General features: G+C 39.9%; 1 protein-coding gene across 1 annotated transcript in view; it reads left to right on the forward strand.

Moving 5' to 3' along the window:
* Positions 1–17,087, forward strand: part of igsf9bb (immunoglobulin superfamily, member 9Bb) — a 145,420-nt gene that overhangs the window by 44,280 nt on the left and 84,053 nt on the right. Inside the window, exon 3 of the mRNA XM_053331576.1 lies at positions 7,808–7,954. Within this exon, the coding sequence (XP_053187551.1) occupies positions 7,808–7,954 (147 nt within the window). The remainder of the gene's footprint in view (positions 1–7,807; positions 7,955–17,087) is intronic.

Consider the following 17,087-nt stretch of genomic DNA (forward strand, 5'->3'; position numbering starts at 1 on the left):
AGTAATAATACATGAAACGTTTATTTGGGCCGGTTACCGGTTTCAAGGTATACCACGGTATGAAAAAGTCACGGTTTCAAAACCACTAAAATGTTCTGTCATACCGTTCCTGCGGTATGATACAGTCTGTGGGTATGAGCAGGTTTTTTTAATGTGACGTCTGGTCAGAGAGAAAGTGGAGGTCGCTCAGGTCGTTTGTAGCTGCAGCGTAAAGTAGCCCTCCTCCAGCACACCTCCGGTTGCTGTTACAAGCAAGTAGCTCTGCAGGCTCCGCCTGGCAGAATTCATCTGGAAAACATTTGAGTTTGGACCTTTACCCACCAACTGCACCAGTGACCAACAGGTCAGACTGTGTTTGTACTGGGCAGCTTCCACACATGAAGGTGTGTGTAACTGTGCCAATGTGAGCAGGACTACTGGGTGAAACTTCTCTGAAAGAATGAAAAATAACTATTAAGCTGAAGTTAAAACCTTGATATAAAATGCCTGAAAGTTTGGCAGGGACATTCTCCTGAAATGTGGCATGATTTACAGATCCCTTTACTAGATAAGACTGAAGCAGTCAGTGTACTCCAACAGAAGAGTTTTTTGGATGGTGGAACAGGGTCTGAAATCCCCTCTGTGGTCAGACAACCTGTTGTACAAATGAGTTCCTCTGGAGCACACTTGCCTTTACACTATGTTAAACTTCAGTCTATATGTGAATTACAAAACCAAAGTGTCCACACACATTTTGATTTCACTACACTTCCTAGTAACAGAGTATCTTGTGGTGTAGCTGCTACTTTAAATAAAAGTGTAGTGTTACAATAGCTTAACTACCTCAAATGAAAAGTAGTTTGTAGCTTCACTAGCTAAAGTTTCAAAGTAGCTACCACAACACTGACTTGAGCCAGACGACAGAACTAGAGCCTGACTGGTGTATGGGTTATGTATAGTATAGTGAAAAGGGAAAATGAACCACCGCACACTGAACTGACTTAACTGTAACACGTTTCACCTGCAACTTCCTCAGGTTCGCTCAGCAAAATTACAAAAGCACAGACAAGTGTGATATAAATACATTCAGGTCACATGACCAACCATCACAAAGTGAACATATCACAGAGGACACATCACCAGTACACTACAACTCAAAATACACCCCTCCCAAAACATAAGGTCTGTACTACACAGTTCAAAAATGACATAATTCTACATGATACGAATTGTCACATATATTATGTGTGTGTGTGTGTGCAAAAAAAAGTGTGTGTGTTCTGTGTATATAAGATGATCTATAGCAATATAACAATATCAGAATTCTTCAACTCCCTAATATTGGTACTGTATGGTCATCGGCCTCATAAATCTAGTATCAGTCGGACTCTAGAAAGAACAGTGCAGCACTGAAAGATCTGAAGGTTAGTAGAAAGTTGGTGACGGTCTGTATCCGGCTGAAGCGAGACCACAACTTTAAATTATGAATGGAAGTCAGTGGTTAGGGTCAAAGCTGCAGAGATACATAGAGACTGACATTGTGCCCTCTTTAGATTCAGATGATGTCAAGGGTTAATGAGTTGCGCCAACCACAGTGGCATCATTTCCAAGATACCCCTCTGCCCTCAGTCTCAAACAAGCTGTTGTCTCATTTTTTATAGAGAGAGGAAGATGGAAAAAAACATCTGTGATAGCAAAATAGGCCGACCACAAAAGAACAATTACCATGAGAACATGTTGAAAGGAAGGGATGGGCATAATTGGAGAGCAGGAGAAATTGAAGATGAATCTGGAAATGGCGGGGGGGGGGGGACAGAAGAAGAGGTCCCAGATTACATTGTTGAATGTGTCCTATCATCAGGGAGGATGTTCAAGCCAGTGACATTTTAAAATGACTTTCCCCAGAAGACGTTTCCTGAAGCTAATAAATGTGCCTTTCCCCTCCTTCTGTCAGAGTAACGCAGAATATTTTCAGGCCTCGGATTAAAATCTCGTGGGTGTTGTTGAGCGCATAAAACAAATAGAATCAAACAGACCGCGAGATTCACTCTCATGAAAGACAGTTAAATATAAAGAGTGCATACAAGAAGCAAAGTTCAGTACATCATTAGCGTCACCGAGCACCGTAGTAACAAGTCAAACTGGCAGCACCAGAAGCAACCTTATGTCAAGTTGGAAACGTAGACCTGGGGGCGACTTCTCTTATGTTATCACAGTTAACGCCAATCATGAGGAGTGCAGTTCTGTGACAGACTGCCATGTGCTGGCTGCAGGAAGCCGATAGAAGAGAGGACTCACTGAACACAACACGACTGGAGGAACTGCTGGACTTGTGTCATAATTACTTCAATGAGCAAAGTCCTGCTGACTGCTGCCTCAGTGCTGCAGGGATGCTGTTCTTTTCACTCATAACAGTGTGTGGGTTAGGGTTAGGGTTAGTCAGACTGGGCAGTTGGTTATATTCCAGCTTATATATACACATGTTGGATATATGCAGGGTTATAAGATGTAATACAGTTAAATATTAGTCTTCATGGTCAGGTGTTTGAACCAGTGTTTGCTGCTGTGTTCATGTTACCTGGTCAATCAGGGACTTTTTCACCACATACCAAAAACTATGAAGTGAAGTGTCTTGAGTAACAGCCACTCCGAATTCCCTTTTAGTTTTCCTTCATTCTAGATAAATGTTTGGAATATAACAGTAACAGAATTACAGAAGTAACTGATTTAAACTCATATGTTTGTCTGATGATAAATAGAACAAGCCTCAAACAGCTTAAGGGATTGAAATGTTTTGTAAATTTTTAATCCATATATTAAGAGACATGTCAGTCATTTCATAGCAGGTTCCAAACTTGTCTTTTTGAATTTTTTACATCGTGACTCAGAAGCATCTTTACTTTTTCTTTCTTTGTCTTCAGAGTTGGCTGAGTATGTCAAGTCTGTTACATACTGGTACGGAGAATTCTCGTGGTGTTGAAAACTAAATGACCTGATCATGAGGTCAGCTGCAACATCACGTTTCAGTAGTTGTGACTCGTGATTCATCACCCACAAAGTTTTCAAGTGTGACTTTAGGAAGAATTTGTCCAATGTTCCATTTCTCATGATTGATTACTTGGAGCATGTAGTCATATGAGTGAATCACTATTTCTTGCTGCATATCTCTATCAGAAATGATCTCACTTCAGTCTCTGCTAGGGCTGGGTAGCGCTAGTTGTATCAAAACGTCTCCAATCAAATGATACCTGCATTCGATCCTTTTTGCACCCAGAGCTAGAAAATATGACTATTTGTATGAACTTGCTCACAGCCAATCAATACAAGCCTTCTTCAATTTAATGGAATATGTGATTGGCCCACTGCCACAGCATCTACAACTCATCTGTGGTGGTGAAGCCGTGGTAAATTTGAGTTAGCGAGCTTAGCAGTTCAGCAGCCAAGATGCCTCCTAAACGCTGTTCACACGATGGGTATGGAATGCACTACCCAACTGGTATCAGTATCACTTTAAGGATACTTGGATTGGTACTGGTATCGCAATTTTTTAAATGAGTACTAGTCACATATACAGACTTCTCACATATCTTGTTATCTTACTTTGGATAGGTCCATGTTCCCTAATATCAAGAAATAACTGGCTGCTGTTTGAAATGATCAATTACTGTTGGAATCTACTAAACTCCACTTTAAAGTTTTATATGTCATATGTATGATAGCAGAAGTGTTGGACTGAAACTATTTGAACCCCAACCAGCCCACATCCTGAAACATCTGGATTGGTGGGACTTGTTTTTAAGACCGTTTGAAGAACACAACTACTATAAAAAACAAAGCGTGCTTTTAGCTCACACTTGCATTCCTTTGTATACTCTGCAAACCACTGTGATCACTATGCAGGGAACAAACTGAGAGATGGTTGTTGTGGTGGTGGTGGTTGCATATAGCTATCTGTATCATGAAGTGCAACATTAACTTTTAAAGGGTTTACATTACCAGCACCAGCTCAGATCAAGAACATTTGCAATTTCCAAGAGCTTTTGTGGAACACTAACTTTTCATTACAGCTCTATTTGCTCAACCAAAGCTTCCTGACTGTCTTTGAATTAAAGATCCTGGTTAGTTTGTACTGTAGTGACAGCTCTGTGATATGCTGTAGTTGTAACTTATTTCTTATTTCCAGTATTTTCAGCCATGTGAGCTGCATGGCTCTAGGGATGGAAATGTTGATCAGTCTTTGGTCCAGACAGAAATATCTCTCTGTGTAGATGTAGATTTCACATAGCAGTATTATCTATTGTATAAGAAGATTCCTCTGCTCATATTTACAGCATCACTTTGTTGTAAACTTGTGACCAGATTTCTCTTGGTGGTCATGACTTGTAATGTACAATCAGAGGTTACAAAGGACCGCTGGCCTCTCTCCCCAGAGCTTTAATTAGTCCTTGAGAAAGAACCACGCCATTGTGTGTAAAGCTTTACCAGGGAGATTCCTCTGCAGGCCTGAATAACAACATACAGACATACTGTCACTTCTCTATAGGGTATAACAGAAAGAACCAACCTAATTGGCCAATTCTATCAAGAAACAGTCAATGAATTTCTGTGCATGGTTTAATTTTCCTCAAATAAAGACTGACTACAAGTAGCATAGCTGTGAATTAGACTCCATTGAGACTTGCCCTTGTTTGCTATAGTTTCAGAAGATAATCTGTCAGGGCCTGGATTGCATGGTGATGACATCATTCATGCTTCAAATCTAAACAGCTGGCACAAAGACAATTTTGATGAGAATATACTCTGTTCAGCCATACGTAAACCATTTATATGACAGCCTTATTCTCTGGTAAATGGACTACATGTGTTACAGTGGAGATCCTTGTAAATTGCTGCCCTACTGTAGTCGGGTTGCTAGTGTAGCATGTAACGCTGTGCAACAAACAAATGAAGAAATTGAACAGGTGAACAATCCAATATTTCACTTCACTGAATTATAACAAAGCCAAAGGGATACTCAGTGAAATGACATTGCTGCATATTTTCCTGGTAAATTTCATTCAGAGAGGTTTTTATTTCTATACTTATGTACTAATACCCACATAATAGAAATCCTCTCATTAGCAGTTCGTTGAGGTGTCATTAACCAAATTTGTATTAATCTGATTTAGGAAATGATGTATTTACTTACAAGCTGTTGTTCAGTATTACATGTTCAATTGGAACCAGTGTAGCCTGAAAACATTGAAACACAGATTAAAACATTGTTGGTTTTGTTTTTTAATTATTATGTATTGACTAGAAATAACATTTTGGGCAGTCTGCTGTATTTACACTACCAATAATAAATGTGTTAAGCATACAAATTATGCTTACCTCAAAACTTATCAGAAGCAAGAGAATAGGCTGTCAGGCAAATGATAAGTGACTGATAACAAGAGCAAAACTTGTTATATACTCCAAAATAAGAGCAGCTTGACATTCTGTGTCTGTCAGAGGTGTGACAATGTGTCCAGCTCCAGTAGACACTACATGTGCCTAGTTTCTGTTTAATTTGAAGTGCTCATTAAAAGCTCCTCCATTTTCACTGCCGATCCCCTAAATCATGCAGCAGATTAATTGGATACAACTAAGCAGAAATATTTCTTGATAGTTGCCTCTGAAAATAACAGCTCAGACTGAATTTGACTTTTGAATTGAATTTGAATTACTCAACATGACAGTTTGCCATCTGTTTTATTGGCAGGATGAATCTCTGTTTTATACACAGATATAATGTAGTTGAGTACAAGTGCTGTAACCCAGCACAATGTATTTGACTGAAAGGCTCATGCATTAGGACCTGTGATGGGTAATTCTGCACAGGGAGAAGTGCAGAAAATTGTACACAAAAGAGAAAAAATGTGTTTCATGATGATTCATGCTCTCCTGCACTTAGTACAGATTGAACGTTCCTTCAGGCTCGGGATGTCAACAAACACACATATATTGAATATGAGCAGATTATGTGCTCTGAACAGACACAAACAGCATCCTGTACTACCTACAGTTAGGACTGTTGCATGCGTCTCACATGGGGCTCAGCAAACAGGCGTGTGCACCCCCAACACTCTGCAATTATGTACTTACAGATGGTGCACAGATCCCGTGCATGCTCTTGAAATTTGATTGTGGTTTGTAGACACACCTGCTGCTCCTGCTCCTCGTTGATGATCAATTTGCCTATCTGTGGGACCCCCAACCCAATCACCTGCCCTTCTGCTGGTTCCCCAACATGAAAGAGGGTAGTCAAATCAGCTACAGCGGTAATAAGCAGCCACTGAAAAGTTTTGACAAAATATTATCACATTCGGCTTGTAATCCTGCCTTCCCCTACACAATTTGAGAACAATGGCAACTTCTACACAGATGACAGTGTGACTTACCTACTCATTTGTTGAAGTTGAAATAAACAACTACAGATGGTTGCTTGACATTACACTCATATTTTAAATTATTCTACATAAATGCACACCAGCAACAGGTTTTCAGTGTCTGCAGTCAAACAGAGGCGTGAATGTGAGCATGAAGCGCTGCTATGCTTTCATAAAGGGAGTGAGTCACAGAAGTTAGCCTGAATTTATACACAGGCACACTCTTGCATGATTTCTTGTTCATTAACTTTTATGCTTGAATACATGAAGTGCAAAAAAAAGACTTCCATTAAACTGTTTGGACACACTTTTAGTCTGATAAAGAGAAACGGCAGTAGAATCAAAGAGTGGGTATTGTATGAAGAATTCATAGATACAGTATAGTAAAGACATAGTTCACACTCAATAAGTAACAAAGCCTCTCTCAGCTCCTTCCATTCAGACAAGAGAGGAGACAAATATACACTGATATATTAATAGTTTAACCAGGACACACACACTTACTCACACTCAGGCTAGAAAACAAATTTAGTCTGTCTACCTCAAGTCACAGAGTCAGCCGCCGGTGCAGCTGATATATTTACCTGGCGTGTCACGCTGCAGAGAGGATTGAGGAAGCCAAACAGAAAATTAGTCAGGAATACCCACAAATGGGGAAGGATTTGGGGGGGGGGGATTAATGAGGGATAGCCAGGCTTTGATAACACTGACGTTTTCCGAGCCTGGCATGCGCTCCCTGAAAGCCCTTTGTTTAGCCCTTATTGCCAGTCGCCATCTGTTATGATCCAGTTTCCAGATTGCCCGGAGCAACATCATCAATCCCCCCCCCACCCTCAAACACCGCCGCCACCTCCACCCCACCCTCCCCTTCAGCTTTTGATCTGTAAAAGTAAAACGCAGCTCCTCCTGACTCTGTGCAAGTCGAAAGCCGATATCTGTTATGACGGATTGAGACTAACCCCCAAGGCTCCTCTGTTGTCATGCTGGCCACTTCCCACTCCTCACAGGAAGTAATGACCTGTCCTTGCCTCAGTGCATCTCCAAAATAGACTGCCACACACATGGAGATGAGGACATTTCAGCCTCACTGAGGCTTAAGTGACAGATTTTAGCTGCGTTTGGAATCCTGCTTTAATGTTAACAGTGCTGCAGCGACTCTGTTTAGAAACTGTGATGTCACATGGAGACACTAACACGCCGCAGTGTGCACTGTGATCCCTGCATATTTATAGCTGAACTCTTTAAAGGTTGATTTTCTCTTTAACATTCATCTGGCGTTCCTCTTTTTTTTGTTCATTCACCTCTCATCTTCTCCTTCCTTCATTATATTCAATACATCCGTCCTTCTCACCTCTCCGTGTCCCCTCCTGCTGGCTCCTCATCTCCGTCTCTCTTTCTCTCTCTCTCTCTCTTGTCAGGCCGGGCCAGTCTGCACGGCAAGTCCTCCCTGCGGATAGACAACGTGCGTTCAGACGACCAGGGCTGGTATGAGTGTAAGGTGCTGATGCTGGAGCAGCAGTATGACACCTTCCACAATGGCAGCTGGGTGCATCTGACCGTCAATGGTAAGGAGCATCACAATGTACATAAGCCAGTTTGAAGCTGTAAAATGTTCTGTTTTTTATATCAATCAATCAATCTTTATTTATATAGCACCTAGTCGCAACAAAAGTTAACTCTAGGTACTTTTCACATGATTTAATTATATGCATTTAACCTACCTAGTAAACTCTAGTTACTTTTCACATGATTTAATTATATGCATTTAACCTACCTAGTAAACTCTAGGTACTTTTCACATGATTTGGTATGCATTTCTTTCAACAACTTATTGACAAAGTATACACATATTACTCTTACATTTTGTATATACTCAATAAGCTCATACTATAATAATGACAGACCAGTTGAAAGAATTCTATTAAGCCATCAAAAACAAAAAAAACAGGAAAAACCATAGCAACAACAGAAAAAAACATGTGTAAACTAACAGTAACAATTAAAAAAAGATATATATATTTGCATGGAAATCAAGGCCAGGGCTTGTCAAGTTTAAAAAATAAATTATATGATCAAGAAACCTTTGCCATTCCTTTGCATTGGTGTTCAGATGTGTACCATCTCAGCAGGAGAGTCTCTATCTAAATACAAGCTGCTTGATTTATGGTTTATTTTAAAGATGTTTTTGCAGTATGTTAGGTTATAGGATTATAGTCTATATTCCCAATGAAAGATCAAGCCATTTACAATGTAGCAAATTCAGTAATAAAGACTGTTATTAACCTACATTTTAATTGACTAGAACTAATGTAAAATTATAGGAATATTATAAGAATTGTATTGACTACTGTTGCAGTTTCTCCACGGGACAGCACTATAAAAATACTGTGATATTAGCTCTAGTAAATGCCTCACATGTAGCAGATGTGAATAGAAATATGCCAAAATAGCCTACTCACCTATTGTATTATTCACAAACTTAATAGTAACAATGTTAGATGTGTTAATATACATATTTGAAGCTGCTTTGGTTGCACTACATCTTAAGTAGACTGGACCTAGTGACATAAAGGCACTATCTGCATCATTTTCAGAGACAATGGGCCCCAGCAGCTGCACTGTATTTATTTATTTTCACCACTGATTATAGTACTGACAGTTAGGGCTGCAACCAATAAACATAATTGTTATTTTAATGTATTATTTATTAATTAATTCTTATGCTATAAAACTACAATTTTTCTTGACCCTCCCTTTGCACTCGCAACTGTTCAATACTCGCTCGCTCGTCAAGTTGACTTTTGAGACATGGGATGAAATAGACAGTGGCTGATGTCATTTATTGTTTTAAACAGCTTTTAGGTACATTACGCCACCTTCTGGATTGGAGTGTGGATCATAATGATTATTTTACTGTTCCATTAAATTCTCCAATGAATTCCTGTGTTTTTCTCAAAATCTGAAAATAGCCCTGTACCCTACATCACCTGAACTCCTCTGCATCATTTCTCTAATACCTAGTGTCATGTGACTCCTTTGAAGTGTAATTTTAAATGTCTTATTCTCTTGTTGATATCTAGGACAGTATAAAAATATGCTGCACTGTTTCTTGTAGTCTGCAATGTTCACATTTACCCATAGCATGATTATTCATGATGTTAAATATACTGTTCACACCGGTGTGACCAAACCTCATCATTTTCTATTTCTATTGCTTCCTCTCATTTCTTCACATTTTCTTTGAATGCTTTAGCAGTATCAGCCCTTTAACTTCCACTCTTCCTGCCATTTTCCTTTTCATTTTATTACTGTAATATAGCCTCAGCCGTGCTGTATTTTACAACCATACTCATTTCTCTTTTTACTTGATGCTCCCTTTGTATCTTTATCATCCAACTCATTTCCATCCACACCATTATGTGCAGCAATTCACAAGCTTAATTTTATTCCTAGCCTCTTAATTATAAGCATTGTTTGAGCTTTGTCAAGTACTATATTGTGCCTCGATTTAATACTTGTTAGTGCACTATTGTAATCATAACCTATTAAAACTTTGGCTGGTTTGACTTCCTCTATCCTGCTTACAGCTAAAATACTTCTAACTCAGGCAACTCCTCGACCAATCAAAGGAGCGACATCAGCCACTGTCTATTCCATTGCAAGTGCATAGGGAGGGTTGAGCTTGTGTTCGTCACAGCCTCATTTGTGCACGCAGAGCAGTTGCGTTCATATTACGTGCCTGGTTTTTAGGTGCATGAGTTTTGAGACTAATTAAACACTGTCAAAGCAGTAAATCCTCACATATGAGAGGGAAGTTTAATTGTATAACACATCAGCAAATGTTTGGCATTTATTGCTTGACCAAAATGACTGATGGATTGTTAAAACTGTTCATGGTTAATTTTCTGTTGATCAATGTATCGTTTCAGTACATTTTTTAGGGCTGGGTACCAGTACTCAGTACATTTAAAGGTATCGACCAAAATAAAATGATACCAAGTAGTATCGATCCGTCTCCCGTCAAATGATACCTGCAATCCATCCTTTTTGCACCCAGAGCTAGCAAATATGACTATTTGTATGGACTTGCTCACAGCCAATCAACTTAAGCCTTCAATTTAATGCGACATGTGATTGGCTCACTTTCAAATGTGCAACCCCCATAGTAGGAGCTCCAAAAAAACATTATGACATCAGAATAACTAGAATACCTACATGCTGTCTCTGGGAACCAGTATAAAATGTGTAATCCACACAGATGTAAACACAGAAACTAAGCATATTCTCACCTTCACTTGGTAGCTCAAACATTCATCAAGTCACTTAATCAGACAGCATAAGATGATGCTAGTTGCTGTGGTAACAGACACACCAGATACTGTCCTGTACACTCCCTCCCCTCCCCTCTCGTCCCATCCCCTCTCCTCTCATGGTCATGGCACATTAGCTCAGTTTCATCAGCGTTGCTCTCGTTCTGTTTGACTTCGCCTTGCTTCTCTTCTCTTTTCTTCTCTTCATCCACGAGTGACTGAAGGCCTCCGGCTCTGTCCTCTGCCTCTTTTTCTCTTTCTGTCTTCATGTCTGCCGCTCCGCCGCTGCCTTTTAACTGTCTTGTTGCCACATCAGACACGAGCTGCAACACTTTTATCGACAGTAGTAGTCAGTGACAGTCTGAGGGTGTTGTACAGGACACAGCTGACTGCTTTTCTAATTCTACTAAAACATTGAGGTCAGCTTCGGTCAGAGAAATGTCAAAAAAAGAATGATGTTATTATTGACTCAGCTTAGAATGAGAGTGGAGTCGGTTTGTCAGAAACTAAATGTCAACCACAGTCAGTATTTTCTATTATTGAAATAGTAAAAAGCCTGTGAAAATGTATATGTAGACATATTCTAGACATATAGACATATAAATCTATACAGTACTTTTGGCCAAGTGGAATCAACAAATAACCAGGAAGTGCCACTGGCATTACAATAGACAAAGATGTACTTGAGAAGTTCCATTTAGTAGGCAGGAACTTTCTGTCAGTAGGACCTAGAACAGTTTTGACCGTGACGTCACCCATGCGATGCACCAAAAGCAGAAAAACTCATGTGAGCGAACCAAAAGCTAAAAACAACAACGAGGTGTTCAACATGTGAGGAGCTGAGATGGTTTCTGCATTCCTGCGTTTGTTGTGTTCATGTACATGGTGGTGGAAGCTACAAACAAGAGGAGAAGACATCTTGCGTTGCTTATTTTGGTGCCTTTTGTTGATGTTGTCACATCCCACATTGGGTACACGCAATGTTTAAATGATGATATAAGGTGTTAAATGAACTACATGTATCAAGTTTGTGGCTGAGCTTCCAGTGTTTCAGTTTTTATAGAAGATTTAAAAAAAAGGAAAGCAAGATGTTAAAGTGCAGGTAATAGCCAATTTGACATGAAAAATGACTACTGTACCTCATACATAGCAGATTGTGACGGAAAATTAATAAAAAAAGATGGAGAGACAGAACTTTTTAATGGGAATCTTCAGGTTTGAAGACATATCTTTGCCGAGCAGTGCTTTGAAGATTTGTGTGTATACTTGTATGTACTATGTCCACCGCATCCTAATGACAGTTGGATAGTGACCACTCAGTCAGGCAATGGAGGACACACCCACCATCCTGCCTGTGTAACAGTGATGGAGAGCCAGCCTTTAATGCGCAGCAGCAACATACGATGCAATCCAAAAGCTCTCTCCGATTCCTCCACCATCATCAAATTTGAAGCCTCTTAGTGGAAGAGCAGGAGGTGATATGACAGCAGCTGCCTCGAGTCCAATCCTGATGTCCTGCTTCACTTACCAAGAATGCCAGGTAGCAGAAGCCAAGGAGACCTGCTCAGTGGAATACAGGCGATGAGTTGTCACCACTAACCTGTGTGCCTTTCTCAATCCTTTGTTGGAGAGACACACAGCAGGGGGACCGGGGCTCTGGGGAGTCCCCTGCCGCTTTGATTGCTGATGTCATCCACATGCAGCTCCACAGGAGAATACTCTCACCAGGCTCTCTGCCTGGAAGGCAGATCCGGACCCATTCAATCTTTTGAGGGCAGTAATGATGTGGGCTGCACTGTGGCACATGTACTGTAATAAGATTGGTGGTGAAACACAATCACATGATGTCATCTGTGTCTGTAGAAGCAATGTTACTGGAGCATGTGCTAGAGCCAGCTATTTAATGTTTGGATCAGAGCCTGTATACATCAACCTTCTAATGGTTCTTAGAATAAATGGAGTGCTACATTTATATATAGTTCTGAAGTCTCAGGGAGAAGTTTGGGGTCTTTCCCTCACCTCAATGAAGTGCTGCCAGTGCCTAAACATAAACATCAAAAGTTTAATATTGCTTTAGTTATCATTGTCATATAAAATGGTTACAAATATATGATAGTAAACTGACTATCTTCGTGGATTTGGGTGTTTGGTCTGTTTGAATTTTTGATTTTTGTCTTTCACGGAATTCCACAGTTTCCCTCCCAGCAGTTTGATACATACAGAGCCAGGTCCTGCATGGTTGACTGAATGTGTACAAACAGTTTTGTGCCCACAGGTACTGTAGGAGAAGATGAATGGTCAAGCTTTGAGAACATTAGGTGGTGAAGCCTGTGTGATATAGACCTTCTTTGACCTTTGTATGGAGTTTTAACATGAATCTGTGTGCTCTCATCTACATGAATGCACCCAAGCTTCACATTCTCACAACCTCACATCTGAGTCTGTGTCATATGGTGAATAATACAGTGCTGGCAGGATGTAGATATGTAAATACAGTGAACCAGTTAATACCACACAGCACTGGTTCTTCAATGGTGACTTCTCATCACCTGGGAACTGATATTAGGAGTATGTTGAAAATATAAGTAGGTTATTCAATAATCATGTCTAATATTTATGGAATTGCACTGACAGGATCTTTAAGGTTCAGGGCCCTGCTACATACTGATACTGGATGAAGCTCCAACACTGCTTCTATTTATAGCCCCCCATTTGCCATCCAGCTCTCCCTATCATTGTCAAACATCAGTGGTTGTCGGTGATTACTCCGAGCACTTTAGCTGTCAGCTCCACTGGCATTGTTGAAGTAAGTGATGCATATAGATTCCAGGTGAGACGCATATAGATTGTGTGTGAGAGTGCTATATCACGCTCCTGCTTTTCCTCCATAAATTGACACCTCTGCTTCTTTCTTGTGAACTTACATCGCGTCCTGGAACTCCTTCCAGATGGAGTGCGAGCAAGGAACTGATGAGCAGGAAGGGAGGATCTGTTTGTAAGAATGATGTAATTATTATGAAAGGCGTTCACTTGAAAAAAATATCAGGCCAGCTATTGCATGAGAAAAACATACTTCTACGTTCTGGATTTGGAAGTTCTTGCTGTTATTCACCATTTCATATATCAGATTTGTAGACTTTAAAGTTGAGATAAACATATAAGTGTTTTTTAGTGCTTCAGTTATCAGTTGGAAAATATATGTACTGTATGGATGGAAGAGGATGACTGTATGCATGGATGAAGAGGATGACTGTATGTATGGATGAAGAGGATCACCGTAGGCATGGATGAAGAGGATGACTGCATGTATGGATGAAGAGGATGACTGTATGTATGGATGAAGAGGATCACTGTATGTATTGATGAAGAGGATCACTGTATGTCTGGATGAAGAGGATCACTGTATGTCTGGATGAAGAGGATCACTGTATGTATGGATGAAGAGGATGACTGTATGTATGGATGAAGAGGATCACCGTATGTATGGATGAAGAGGATGACTGTATGTATGGATGAAGAGGATCACCGTATGTATGGATGAAGAGGATCACCGTATGTATGGATGAAGAGGATCACCGTATGTATGGATGAAGAGGATCACTGTATGTATGGATGAAGAGGATCACTGTATGTATGGATGAAGAGGATCACCGTATGTATGGATGAAGAGGATGACTGTATGTATGGATGAAGAGGATGACTGTATGTATGGATGAAGAGGATGACTGTATGTATGGATGAAGAGGATGACTGTATTTATGGATGAAGAGGATGACTGTATGTATGGATGAAGAGGATGACCGTATGTATGGATGAAGAGGATGACTGTATGTATGGATGAAGAGGATGACTGTATGTATGGATGAAGAGGATGACCGTATGTATGGATGAAGAGGATGACTGTATGTATGGATGAAGAGGATGACTGTATGTATGGATGAAGAGGATCACCATATGTATGGATGAAGAGGATCACTGCAGCGTCTCACAGTCCAGAGGGCTATCCTAGTTTCTTCTTCTGAGATAATTTTGACTCCTGATGTTTTCCTCACTCTCCCTCACAGTGCATGAGGTGATGCCAAAGAAGCAAGGTTCATATCTCTCGGGGTTAGCCTTCAACTGCTGCCCCCAAAATACCTTCAGCTCATCCTCCAGCTTGCCATCCCTATTTTCTGCTGCAGAACTCTGCAGTGCCTGCATGCTGCACAACAGCCCCAGTCTACTCCTCTTTCTCTCTTATCTCTTTCTCTCTGTTGATGTAGCTTTCTTTCTTCTCCTCTGACTTTCTGTCTCTCTCTATCTCCTTACCTTTACCTCATTATCTTTTCCTCCCATCTAATGATTTGTTTTGCACTTGCAAATACACAAACACAGGTTTAGGTCTTTTAGGAAAAGAGAGTAGAGATGTCATTGTTCCCCCTCCTTGTCATGGTCTAAAAACAGATTAATGCGTGACCAATGGTCACTGCTTATCCCATATAGGATTAACTCACACTGTGCTGAAGGGAGTGTCCAAACAAGCCAGACAAAATGCTGCATCAAGAAAATTATCAATCCATAAAAAGTTATACAGCTATTCTTTCAAATATGAGGTCATTTACTGACAGCTGTCATGGTGTGATGATGACTGGAAGAACAGGTGATTTAAGATTGTAAGATTGGTGTGTTAAAACTGTGAACTAGCCTAAACATGACGTTGAAGTATTTTAATGAGATAATACTAGGCCCACTTTTTATAGTGACATCAATTAACAATCACACTATTTTGCAGAACCTGTGCCACTGAAAGTCACTGTTAAAATCTTCTTTTAATGACAATTTAGGGATACCGTTTTCCTTATCGTATCCTACATTGCTGTTAAGATTGTTACTGATTTCAGCTGTATCAACGCATTGTTAAGTTACTACTGATTCAAATCCAACATTTCCTACAGCTGCCATTTGATGTTTTCCATCACATAGATCAGGGGTATTAAATTAAAATTCACTGAGGTCCAATTTGTGAAAACCTGATATAGGACATGCTATGTGTTTGTTAATGAGTTAGTAGAACTTAATTAGTGATGCTATTCTTAAGTACAAACAAGATATGGACAAATTCAATAGGCTGGCTACAATGAGCTGTTTGATGAAGAGACAGACAGCAGGCTCTTACTATGGTTTGTTATGAACCAGCACACCTCTAACACATCATCAGCATGCTGTGCTGTGCTGTGGAAAAACACACACCGTGCCAATAAGGCTTCAGTGGTCACAGGTACTCACAGCTCAGCTTGGTATGAGTATTTCAAAACCCTATCATTACATGGCAAAAAGGAATCCCAGCATCTTTACTGTATGCCAATCATTCATTGTGCATCAACAGACACAAATCAGATAAATGGTTTACTGAACAATAAAAACACATCAAATAGAGTATGATGAGCTCACGATATCAAGGTTATTACTCATACTATTACTAGTAGATACATATTTATTCATGTGACCTCTGGTGGAACAGAAAGCCTGTAGCTATTACATTAACAGAAACAGTTGATAGACATGTAGACACCCAACCAAACAGCTGTTACCAGGCTGTTAGAAATACCATATCCATTCCAACTCTATCACTAGAAGTTCACAGTCGTTTTCATCTAATATAAGGCTTCAACGTGTCAATAACACACTGTACTCTGCAGTATTTAACACTGTAACACTGTAACAGTTAGTTCTGTGCCAAAGCCTCCATGGAGCACAGTTAGTATTAACATTTTATCACTGTCACATATGCCACCACTCAGATTCTGACCTCATAATGGTTATCACTGGCATGCTAGATATATGAGTCACATTTCCTCACCTGCATATTTTTGCGTTACAGGATGCAGTTAGGAGCGACTTAGAATCAGAGTTGGCACTTAGTATACATACACAGTATGGGCCTGATTTACTAAAGGGTTGCATGTGTAAAAATGTGTGCAAACTTGACATTGTCTGCAAACTGTGTAAGATAATATGTTCTGTCCATTAAGTACGTTTGACTTAATGGCGTTTCAACTCCAGTGTGCAAAATACAGTGAGGAGAAATTGCAAATACAGCGGGTAAAATAAGTATTGAACACGTCACCATTTTTCTCAGTAAATATATTTCTAAAGGTGCTATTGACATGAACTTTTCACCAGACGTCAGTAACAACCCATGCAATCCACACATGCACAGAAATCAATAGGTGTCCATACAGTAAGTTATGTGTAATAATGTGAAATGACACAGAGAAAAAGTATTGAACACATGAAGAAAGGAAGGTGAAAAAAGTCATAGAAAGCTAAAACACCAGCTAAAATCTATCAGTAAGAGAACAGAAAAGACCAAATCAATATCAACTGGTTCATTCTCAACTGATGGCCA

This window comes from Scomber japonicus, chromosome 13, assembly GCF_027409825.1.
Source record: "Scomber japonicus isolate fScoJap1 chromosome 13, fScoJap1.pri, whole genome shotgun sequence".
Classification (NCBI taxonomy): domain Eukaryota; kingdom Metazoa; phylum Chordata; class Actinopteri; order Scombriformes; family Scombridae; genus Scomber; species Scomber japonicus.